This window comes from Bos mutus, chromosome 21, assembly GCF_027580195.1.
Source record: "Bos mutus isolate GX-2022 chromosome 21, NWIPB_WYAK_1.1, whole genome shotgun sequence".
NCBI lineage: Eukaryota > Metazoa > Chordata > Mammalia > Artiodactyla > Bovidae > Bos > Bos mutus.
Window position 1 is genome coordinate 11,959,199 of NC_091637.1, and position 12,800 is coordinate 11,971,998.

The 12,800-nt window shown below is 41.5% G+C and overlaps 1 protein-coding gene across 3 annotated transcripts in view; it reads right to left on the reverse strand.

Moving 5' to 3' along the window:
- MCTP2 (multiple C2 and transmembrane domain containing 2) overlaps window positions 1-12,800 on the reverse strand; it is a 261,100-nt gene that overhangs the window by 29,071 nt on the left and 219,229 nt on the right. For all 3 annotated transcript variants that reach the window (XM_005891571.3, XM_070358172.1, XM_070358173.1), the window contains one exon: window positions 11,208-11,249. In XM_005891571.3, the coding sequence (XP_005891633.1) occupies window positions 11,208-11,249 (42 nt within the window). The remainder of the gene's footprint in view (window positions 1-11,207; window positions 11,250-12,800) is intronic.

The following is a 12,800-nucleotide window of genomic DNA, read 5'->3' on the forward strand; positions in this document are numbered from 1 at the left end:
TGACTCTTTGTGAGCCCATGGACTGGAGCCTGCCAGGCTCCTCTGTCCATGGATTTTCCAGGCAAGAATACTGGAGTGGGTTGCCATTTCCTCTTCCAGGGGATCTTCCTGACCCAGGGATCGAACCCATGTCTCCTGCATTACAGGAAGATTCTTTACCTGCTGAGCCATCGGGGAAGCCCAAGAACCCTTGTAACTGACATCTAAATCCTAGGCTATTAGTAAAGACTATAGTAGAGACTGAAAACACAAACTGAAAGCATGAGCAGCTTGTCCTGGCTTATTTTAATGGAAACAGTAAATATAATACTGAGTTTTTAAAAAAGGGGGAATATAAAAACAGTAAATGGAAATATTTGGATAAATAGGGCATGTGATGAACCTAAATCAGTTTTACCTAAAATTCATTAGCACAGTGAGGGACCAATCGTGTCCAAAGTATTCTTGGACAGGGAGAAAAAGGCTTTTTCTTTTGTGGAAGTTTCTACCCTTCTCCCTAGAATCTCTGCACATGACATATGCTAGCCATATATGAGAGGGAAAAATTCACCTGAGGGCAGGTACTCTCATGATTAGTGGTAAATGTCATTTTTGTTCTCTGAGTGGCTTTTATTGCCTTTGGGCAATGAATCTGTGTATTCAACAGGGCATGGTAGCTTCTATGCTATAAGACGCTATTTACATTTACATAGCTTGAGTGCTTCATTAACACTGGAAGAAATGGGTCTTCTCTGCTGGTCCAGTGGCTAAGAAATCAGCTACCAATGCAGGGGAGATGGGTTCCATCCCCGGTCCAGGAAGATTCCACACGCCGTGGGCCAACTAAGCCTGCGCTGTGTAACTAACTACGGAAACCTGTGTGCCTAGAGCCCACGTTCTGCAACAAGAGAAGCCACTGCAGTGAGAAGACCATGCACCCAACTAGGCACACCTAGAGGAAGGCTGTGAACAGCGATGAAGACCCAGAGTAGTCGAAAATAAATAAGCAAAATTTTAAAAAGATGTTAGAAGAGCCTCCTGTTCTCCTATGCCCTATTTGAATTGGTGGGCCAACAGATAAGACCAGACTGCCTTACCTCAACTTGTACTCTCAGTACCAACAACTGTGGTAGGTACATCCTTAGTGCTGAGACAGTGTGTATTTGATGGAGAAATGAATGGATAAAGAGGAAGAACAGAGGAAATCAGGTTTATATTAGTATCAAAAGATCATTTGCATCAACCCAGGAAACAAGTGCTTAGGGTTAAAGAGAAGATTTCAGGCCTCCCAACTCCAGCAGAATGACCTAAAGGTCCAACTTATATTCCCGGTCTCCATGAGACCTTTCCAGGGGATGCCAGTCCATAACAACTACTGTCTTTTTCTCTCAATTTGCATCACACCTCTATCCTTTTCATCACTCTAGCAGCAAACGTTCTTTTCACTCTCTATATTGCAAAGGCTACCTTTATAGCCAACGTCCTCATGTACAGGTGTGAGAGTTGCACCATGAAGAAGGCTGAGTGCCAAAGAACTGACGCTTTCAAACTGTGGTGCTGGAGAAGAAACTTGAGAGTCCCTTGGACAGCAAGATCAAGCCAGTCAATCCTAAAGGAAATCAACCCTGAATATTCACTGGAAGGACTGATGCTGAAGCTGAGGCTCCAATACTTTGGCACCTACGGTGAAGAGCCTACACACTGGAAAAGACCCTGATGCTGGGAAAGACTGAGGGCAGGAGAAGAAGGGGGCAAGAGAGGATGAGATGGTTGGATGGCATCACTGACTGGATGGACATGAGCTGGAAAATTCTGGGAGACACTGAAGGCCAGGGAAGCCTGGCGTGCTGCAGTCCATGGGGTCAAAAAGAGTTGGACACAACTTAGCGACTGAAAACCAACTACTCTTGATGGGTATTTTCTCTAATTATATCTTCTGGTATACCAATGGACATGTTATATGGTCTTTGATATTACATTTCCATTAATAGGGAACCAAGGTCCAAAGAGGTTAAGTGAGGTGTCTGTGCCCACATATATGTGGCAATGGATTCCCAGTTCAGGATCATTAAGTCCAGAGCAAGTGTGGACATTTCAAAGGGAGGCATTCAGCTCAACTTGTTGTTTTTGTCATTTGCTTCTTTGGTGTCTATGGCTCTCAACTTACTATAGAACACATGGTTCTTAGACATATTATTCAGTTACATACTTCTATCTAATGTTCATTTCCAGTATTCTTTGCCCAATTTTCATAAGAATGCATGTTAAATTACGCTTTTTGAAAATATTTGGAGAAAAACATTTCTTTCCATTCTTACTTTTTAAACTTGTCTTGTGAAACATTTTAGCAAACTTTATGTGCAACTTGCAAAAAATACATACCATAATTTACAACATAATAAAATGCATCCATTCTTATTTAGGAGCTGAAGTAGCCAGGGTTTACAACAACAGATGAAAAGTTTGCAGCGGGGGTAGGGGGGACTTAAGATGTACCAAATCCTCAGGTCTGCATATTTTATTAATCACAGGCTATGGAGTCAGGAGAAAGTGAGTTCAACACTGGTCTTGTCACCTACTAGCATTGTGAACACCTCAAGTTCCTAATGGTTTCTGGAGTCACAATTTTGCTATCTGAAAAAGGGGATCATAATCCTGACCCTAACTGGAGTGTTTGGAGAATTAACTATCATATGTCAAGCATTTGGTACACTCCAGGTGCTTCATAAATGTCAAGTCCTTGCCCATTGAGAATGCAAAGAAATGAAAAGGAAAGAATCACCTTTGTCTAGCTTAAAGAATCCTGGGGTTCGTTTACGTTTCCAAAGCAAGGATCTCCCAGGACAAGTGCACGCATGTTGCCCTGCGTCGATATGAAAGACCATCTGGCGGTTCTATCTGCACCACGCTGGCTTTATTTACACGTTTCAGATTGAACCAGGGGACGTGGTGATAACGCAGTTTAGCAAACACAGCGTTCCATCTGCTGCTGCTACCAAATTGTCTGGGAAGAGTAATAGTGGCTCGTTCAGGAAGAGGAAACTGTTATTACATGTGCTTATATTTTTCCTTAACATACAAGCCTTCTCATTTATAGAGGGAAATGTGTAATAAAAACAGAGATGGCCACTGGTGCGATTAAACCAGTGAACCAGATAACTGCGGCTGCATGCACATTTTTAGATTCCTACATTTGAGAAAGAATGGGTTTTACTTCTCCATGCGAATTTCAGAAAACACCAAGGACAGATAAAATTCACATGATTTAGGGTCTACTTCATGATTCCTGGGTTGGGAAGAACCCCTGGAGAAGGAAATGGCAACCCATTGCAGTGTGTTTGCCTGGAGAATTCCACGGACAGAGCCTGGCAGGCTACATACAGTCCATGGGGTCGCAAGGAGTCAGACACAACTGAGTGCCTTACACTTTCATGAGCAAATAGGTATCACCATGTAACAGAAGAGATGAAAGCATGGAACTTTTCAGATCCAGAACTCAAATTTCAAAAGGATCCTTTGTTTTATGCTATAGAGAATGATTATAAGAAAAATAATGTAACTATTATAATAATTTTAAGGAAAATAATTACAAATTCCAACTCTGTAACATTAAAATACATATTATTATATAAAATGTATTAAGAGTATTATTTTTTTCATTGACCATTTGCTTATAAAATGTCAAAAAAAAAAAAAAACAAAACCCACTGAGTCTTTCAGCTAAGTTTTAGAGACAGCTAAATGAAGAACAAATAATATGCCTGTGTTGCAGCATGGTTGTTCTTTAAAGAACAAAGCCAATAAATAATAAATAAATGAATAAATCAGGCAGTGGATTTTTCCTTCTTTGAGGCTTTGCTGGCTTCCCCAATATCTCCAAAGAGCACAGCACTACAGGTGCAATAAATTGAGCCTCTAGGAGAGAATTAACACCATCAAAATGAATTTACAGCTAAGAATTCATTATATAATCAGTGTGTTACTTTAAATCTTTCATACATGTTCTGAGTCAAGAAAATCTTTCTCTACTAATTACCTAGGCATAACCAAAGAGATAGTCCTAAAAATTTACCACATCAGGAAAGATCTTTGTGACATGCTTAAAAATTGGGTAGTATTTGTCACAGGATGCCCAGGATCCCCTAAAGGGAAAGATGCAACATTTCTATCTTAGGATCATCCCAATAATGCAAACCATCCAGAGCAAAGATGCAGAAATATGACTTCAGATTTTAAATGGGAATCTGTTTGGTCTACTTCATCCCACTGAATATTAAAAGCCTGCAACTTGAGAACTTGAAGAATTATAAACATCAGAAATAGACTGAGTGGCATTTAGCAGGGAGGGGGAAGCCTCTCAGCATCTGTCATAACAAAGAATAAAAAGTAATATTTCTGATATACGAGATTAAAAATTGTCCTCCAGGAATCTGGCTTAATACACTGGGAACTGTCTTTAAGGTTTCTTCCCATGAGATATGCCCTGTGTTCATGGACGGACACACACACACACGCACACACACCCTACTTCATGGTACACTTAAAATGAAGAAAAATCCCTGTCCTCTTTCAGGAGAGTACTTCCTTCTCAGGTAGTATTTTTGCTTTGGGAAATGAATATGAAGCAGATTGGATTTTGAATCAATATCATTTGAAGCAGTTATAAACTGCTCCCACGACCTGTTCATTACACAGAGTCCTTCCACACTGACTGATCTTTACCAACAGGTTTCTTTGGCCTGCAACAGGATTTTCATCAGGGATCAAACCAGAGGGCTAAAAAAGTAAAAGGAATAAACATCATCATCAAGAGGAAGATGTTGATAAAACACACCTTTGAAAAATTGGGAACACTGTGGAGACAATTATTTGGAATTTAGACCCTGGGAAGACTGACTTCCTTTAAAAGTTTCTCTGAGCCAACTGAGGGTGCCATGGTGTTACAGGGCCAACAGGCTGATGGTTTTTCCCAACTGTCACTCTCATAGGTGAACACACAGTGTGCTGCAGTTGCTGGATTAGCTGTGTGTCCTCTGGCTTTCTGTGAGGTGTGGGGACTGAGGCGCGTAGAAGATAAAATAATTATCACCTAATACTCAGCACAAATATCACCTTTAAGCAGTCCTGACTTACCCAGGCACTGCATCTCTAACACCCAATGTAGTCTACAAATTTTGACAAAAAGGAGCCATCACAGATGCAGAGCAAACACTCCATAAATGTTATCAATAATAATGCGGAAAAACGGGCCAGTAAAGTAATAGTTTCCTTCGTATCAGCGTAACACAGTCCAAAATAAACAGGATTTAGATCAGAAGGACTGGATTTGAATCTTGCTCCTGGCTGGGAAATTTTCCAATGCATCGCTACATTTCTCTTAACCTGGGTTAGTTCATTCACAGATGGGGAAAATAATATCAAATTAAACAGTTTACTTTGAGTACTGAATGAGTTGAAGCACATAAAAACAGTCTGCAAATTGTAAACACTCTACAAATATGAATAATCTGGTCATTTAAATAATTCTCACTCAAAATGGTCTCTCTCTTTTTTAACTTTTTGGCTGTGTCCCACAGCATGTGGGATCTTACTGGCCCAACCAGGGATCGAACCGCACCCCTTGCAGTGAAGTGTGGAGTCCTAACCACTGGACTGCCAGGGAAGTTCCAAAATGGTCTAATGTTAAATTACTGCTTTTATGTCATTTATTACTTATGCGAAATTACAAATTTTCCCTTGAGAAAATAGTGGTATCCTTACCTTTCTATCAAATATTTTGTAAATTATCTGTTAATTACCTTGCAAACTCATTGGTTGATGGGGACTTAGGGCAAACCACACTGAAACAGAGGGGATTTCAATGGGAAAGACAAGAGGAATGGCTATTATCGTCAGGAAAATAATGACTTGTGGATAACTGAGATACAATGTCCAATGTCTTCTCTATTAGCATAATATAAAAATTTTAGGCAATGGCAAGATAAATATCCAGATGTATACTCTATAACATCAGAGCCTATTACTGTAAATTACTTAATAAGAGGATAATCCATATAAATAGCATTTACAGTCTGGTAATATTTCACAATATTTGGGAGCAACATACAAGGAAAATCTTTACAGTAGGAGTCACAAAGAAAATCCACAAGTACTGGGTCTACCAGTGAGCCTGAGAGTAGTTGGCTGAATAATGCTTCAAAATATTAGATTAATAACATTTCTGGGTTCTTTCTGAAGGCAATGAAGCCAAACATCTTAAGGATGGACGTTTGATTTTTTAAAAGGGATCTGAGCAAGTCAACGTGTCAGGGAAAAGACTGTAAGAATAAGGAAGCCAATTCCTTTTAATTCAAAACATGTATAAACGTATTTAAGAATTGGCTGGAATCCATATTAATATTAAAATCTTTGAAGTAAGATGGTATGGTAGGAATGTTAGCAATTAAATCACTTCATCACTGAAAATAATATTAATTCAAATTAAAAGAAGTTACATCAGAACAACCATTTACTTTATTCCCCTGAAAATTATCCATAAGGTTCTCTACAATATGTCCTGTTTATAGACTGTAGATGCCCTGAAAGTATGTGTGTGTGTATTCAATAGTTAACTTTTCAAAGATATTATCTGATTTTTCATTTTCTTAAACATACCACACCATCTTAAAGTACCATGACTTAGTCAGCAGATTAAAAAAAAAAAAATCACTAATCAAACTAATTTGCTGTGTTCTGGACATGCTTAAGAAGGCACAAAGGAATCATAAACAAAACTACTCTCACTATTAAACTGCAAGGAGACTCCCTCCAAGAATGACAGTCTTCCCTGGCTGAGACACTACAGGCCATCTTCTCTTTCTGGAACAAGGAAAGACAGGGAATAAGGCATGCTGGCCCTGAACAACTTCACCCAAAGGACTACGTAAGTGAACTCACAAGAGCTTCTAAATGTACCCACATTTCCTTCTCTCTCTAAGAAGGCTCTACCTGGGTGGTGATGAGTGGACTAATCATTTGGGAGGATAAAAAAATCATTTGTAAAACTAGGATTGATTGTTTAAATATACTTAGATTTTAGTATATTTGTGAAATATAACATACTAAAATTTTCCTAATTTGTGAAAAGAGGATAGGGCTATAATATCTATTCACATTCTTTCATTACAAAATCATCGATCCACAAAAATGTAAGTCTCTTATTTTCTTAAAGGAAAAGCTCCACATGTTTTTCACCCATAATTGACATGAAAGAAGGATCTTTTCCCCTTCCACCAAACACTGTAAAGCAACTGTGAACTCACTGATAATCTCAAACAGCTGATTCAATCCTATTTCTGACAGCTGAGTTAAAACCAACCAAGCCACAATGCGGGCATCATGATGCAGTGTCTTTATGACAGCAACAGGCAGCTTTCTTTACTACATGCCCTTATTATTCTTTCTTCCTGTTGTTAATAGTAAATCCTGAAATATTCTATACAAGTGATTGTTGGGCTGGAAAAAAGAAAGAAACGCTAATGCAAGTATTTATACCTTCTGCAATGAAAACAAGATATTATTGCTTTGCCTGACCTTTCCTAAATATGGGATACAGCATTTTACACAATGGTTTCTTGGTTCATGCTTCAATTACTGACCTTTACTGTGTAGCAAATTAATGCAATTTTCATTGTAATCCATCCATACAAATAAGGTCCACAAAGAAGAATTTCACATATGGAATCTAATACAAATAGGAAATGTCAGCTGATTGCTGTTGGCTGAACTTAGCCATTATCTGTTTGTTCTGGGGCCCCCAGCAAACTATACCTGTAACAAGCAATTTCTTGCATGGGGCCATCAGGTCTAAGAAAGATTTCCTCTCTTCAAAGTTGAGTTTGTACCTTTAGCTTCCTAAAAGCTAAAAAACTAGTTACCCGAACATTCTACGTTGTAACTGAAAGCCCACCAAAGAAAGCAAGGCAAAACTGCGGAGTCTAATTTGGTTTCGAAAAACATACAGGACATTAACATGGACTTTTAACAATGAGAAGAAGCAAGAGGCTACGGTGATGTCATTTTACAGCCATCCCTGTTCAGACAATAAAAGGATGACAGACCCCAGACCGCGTCCTGGTCTGTGCAGCGGAGACAGACAGAATATGGGAACACGTCCATCTCCCGAGGAAGTTGTGCCAAGGGGCCCCCGGCACGCTTTCATCTTCCACGGTTGTCCGTGATGGTATTTGGTGGGAAGGGGCGCTGGCAATTAAGGAGTGTCACTTTCAAGATGGATAGTTTGAGTAGAAAGGAGTTCCCCTCCTCTCCTGGCTTGGAAGGAGACGGCTGGATGTTTATAATTTGTAAACAGTCCATCTCTCACTGGGTGTGTTACAGTTCCCAGAAGCCCGTCTGTCATGTCTAACACACAACAGAAGCCAGAAGGGCGCTGTGGGGAAGCCCCAGAGTCAGCAGTCCGTGGAGGGGCGTGGCCCAGGGCCTCCTTGCTTCAGGGACCAGCTCTGGGTGTGGACGCTGCTCTACATGGAGAAGAAATAATAAAGCCTAATAATCTGTAGGTGGAGGTGTGCTCCGGAGGTCTTCCAGTTCAAAGTCCCTCTAGTTCTCACATCTCTTAGAGAAGTGACAGGGCAGAGATGTGGAAAAGGGCTGCAGTGCGTCAGTCTCCCCTCCCAACAGAAGGCCTGTGTTCAGCAGAAGAGGCCTAAACAGAAGCCAACCCTTCACTTCAGACCTGTGCCTTCAGAAGTTTCCATGTTGTTGCTGTTCAGTCGCTAAGTCGTGTCCCACTCGTTGCGATGGGGCCTGCAGCATGCCAGGCCTCCTTCATGGAGCACCGCCTTGTGGTGGCGAAGGGCTTGTGGAGCTCAGTGAAGCTACGAGCCATGCCGTGTAGGGCCACCCAGGACGGACGAGTCACAGCACAGAGTTCTGACAAAACGTGGTCCATTGGAGGAGGGGACAGCAAACCACTCCAGTATCCTTGCCCCAAGAACCCCATCAACAGTATAAAAAGGCAAAAGGAAGTCTCCACAGAAGTATGAAATTGAGTAAGCAAAAGAAACAAAGCCATACAGTGCTATTAAAGGCCCTACAAATATACTACAATCAATCAAAGTATCTCAAGAATGGAACTGCCCTGGAGGAGGCGTGGAGACCCCAGTGCCAACATCCTCAGTGTGGGTGGGCTGACGTATCTGCTGTGAGGAGGGCCATGCTTAGTTAGAGGACTACAAGAGCTCCCAGGTTCATCCATGTAAATCACAGCCCAAGTGGTTTTCCCTCCACACCCCAGACAGCCCTTAAGGTACCACAATGGAAAGTGAGATCATGCCAACCACTGCTCTGAACTTTCATGGCTGATATTTGTAAACTGTTTTTGTTTGGCTGCACTGGGTCTTCCCTGTGGCATGAGGGATCTCTGATCTTCACTGCAGCACGTGAGATCTTTAGTTGCAGCACATACAAACTCTGAGATGCGGCATGTGGGATCTAGTCCCTTGACCAGGGATTGAACCTGGGGCCCCTGCATTGGGAGCTTGGAATCCCTTCATGGATGACTTTATTGCCTTCCTGCTTACTCGACCCACTCTTTCATTCATTACCTTCTTGTTGGATTTCTCTCTTAGGGGGGATAAAGCCCCACAGTCACAATGCTCTCTCTAGGGTGGGTGACGTCTTCATCCATAGGTGCCTTGTTTATACAGACTTGGCCAGAGAGAAAGAGAGCTTCCTCAATTCCAACCTTTGGTTAATAAAATTGATGATTACTCCTTGTGTAGCTTTAAAATAATTTCATTAAAGGTTGAAGGCAGGAAGAAAGGGGACGACAGAGGATGAGATGGTTGGATGGCATCACCTACTCGATGGACATGAGTTTGAACAAGCTCCAGGAGTTGGTGATGGACAGGGAGGCCTGGCGTGCTGCAGTCCATGGGGTCGCAAAGAGTTGGACACGACTGAGCGACTGAACTGAACCGTGTCTCCTTTGGGAAACACCCCCTAAGGCACATTAATTTAACTGTGGCTACTTTTTAAAATAACTTCATTTATTTATTTCTGGCTGCACTGAGTCTTCACTGCGGTGGCTTCACTTGCTGCAGAGCACAGGCTCTGGAGCACAGGCTCAGTAATTGCAGCGCATGGGCTTAGCTGCTCTGAAACATGTGGAATCTTCCAGGACCAGGGATTGAACCCAGCATTGGCACACAGATTCTTCACCACTGAGCTACCAGGGAAGTCCCTAGCTTTAACTATTCTTAATGTTCAAGGATTTACATCACTCAGAAGCCACTCACGTCAATTCATCAAGAAGAAAGTTGCGTCATGGGACTTTCATTCTTGAAAGGGTCCCGATTCTCTTTTTAAAAAGGCACACTTTATTAGCTTGCTCTTAATGATCATTTTAGCACAACAAATAAGATTTACCTTGTAATCTGCCCAACTTCCCTCAAATGGGCAAAACCATCCTGCTCGCTTGATGGATTTTAAGGCTGTCTGTGTCATGAAGTTGGTGTTTTTGAGTTCATTTCTGTTTCCTGCACATTTTATATCAGACCCTTAACTCTTCCCTTTCCCTCTCTCGCCCCTCTCCTCTCCTGTCAACCTTCTACACACTATTGCCCAGAGCCCTGCAGACCTACAGGATCTAGGGGACTGGGCGACTGTGAAGCTCGTAGCATCTCATTTGGCATTTTACTTTTTTTTTTTCCATTTTATTCCAGAAGGTTTGTCTGAAAGTGTAATGACAACAAAGCAGCAGATTTGAGAGATTCTCCCAGGAGGAGAGAAAGGACAGATGTACCCCGACGTAGAGCTGAAAACGATGCCAGCAACAGCTGGGCAAGTGACAGATTCTGAAGCGGGTGACCCACCCCGCAGAGTGCAGACGTGAGCCTCAAGGAACAGCGACTGCACGTGATTTACTTTTGACTTCCTGGACTACCTTTCATCTACCTTTCATCCACCAAGGGAAAGGCTAAACTTTGCCTCAAATGACAGGACTCCTGGTTAACGTTTCAGTTATTCCTTGTATCGCACCTCTTTTCATCTTCACTTAAAACTTGAAAAAGAGATAACTTTTACACATTATGAGAATTTGATCACTATATTGGTTACCCTATGGTGGTAAAACGATACAATAGAGCTTGACTCAATGCCATCTACCAGAATGCCATCTACCAAAAGCACTCATGCTGCCTTTCTCGTCCTTTCTGGGGTACACCCACCTTGTCATCTTCATCGTCCTCCTCATCCACGTCAGGGCTCTCCTACAAGGAAAACCCACAGTGTGTAAATACAACATCAACTGAAATGACCAAGTACAAACACACGCATACCCAGGCTTCAAGTTTTCCTACATCATTGAAATACTCGTCTTTTTGAAACACATTGTACCCTCTTAAAAAAGGACCCTTTGAAAGTTAAAAGATGCTGAAATAAGACTGTAAACAATATGCATAATCTACATAAAACTGATAGCTATAAATAAAGCCATTAGGCGAGTGCCCTTTGAAAGCAGCCAGCTTTAAAAACCACACTGCCGAGTTGTACCTTCTGTAAACAGTTTTGTTCTTATTCTTGACAAATGAACCAGCTGCTGTGTTAAGGCTGAGAACACCATACTCCGTTTGTGCTGGGCTCATTGCTATAATGACTGCACTTTTCCTCTGGGGCCATTACCGAAACATTAGACAGTAGAAAATGCATTAGTCTGAATGTAATCAATCTCAAGAATAAGATACAGGTTTCTATACAGTATTATTGTTTTCCTTGGGCTCTGGAGTTGGGGGTGGCGCAGATGAGGGAAGGAAACTCCAGGTTCAGATCTGGGCTAAAGGGGGGCCTGCCTTTAGTTCCGGGGCCACAGCACTAGCAGCGCTGCACACGGAGGCTTCTCCAAACTCGTTTCGAAATCCTGGCTAGTTAATGGGTACGTTTGAATCATATTACTGCTACATTTAAAAGCTAGCACGTGTTGGTACACAGTCCAATGATGTGGGAGCTCTGAAAGAACACTGGGTATACCAGAAAGCTCAGGTCTGTTTTCAGTTTAAACACTTACCTTTCCACTTAACCTTGCAAAGTTCAGACATACCAAATTAGCTGCCATTGTCCCAACAGAAAAAAGAATGGTCAACATCATGCTTGTACAAGGGAGTGACTCTGAAGTATCAGTACTCTGCTGTCCTCCATAAACCACTGAGCAATTCCTTCAGGCAGGGCTGGTACTGAATTACCTCCTCGAATTCCTACAAATGCCACCATGCGGTCTGTGGAATGCTTACTGATACTGGAGAACTAACTAACAAGCATGTTCCATGAGAGCAAATGGATAACAAAGGATAAAAATGAATACAACAAAAACCTGCTACGGGGTGAAAGAACTCTGTAATTAGGGTCTTCATTTGAGACAAAGTCTTCAGCCGGAGACCTAGTCCCAGCCCTGTTTTGCTGTGCAACTTTGGGCAAATAACTTTGCCACTCTGAACCTTAGTTGCATCAAGCATGAAATGAAAATAGTAGTTCTTGACTCCTTCAGGGTTATGTTACCAAGTTTAAAATAGATAATGAATTACAAAATGTTTAGTAAATTAAAAAATATTTCATACACATACACACACATATACACATTTATACACATATATACACAAGAACACTTATGTACTCATATTTACTTACACACACACAGACAAGGACTGTAGCTTGCCAGACTCCTCTGTCCATGGGATTCTCTAGGCAAGAATACTGGAGTGGGTTATGTGCCCTCCTCCAGGGGATCTTCCCAATCCAGGGATTGAACCCAGGTCTCTCATGTCTCC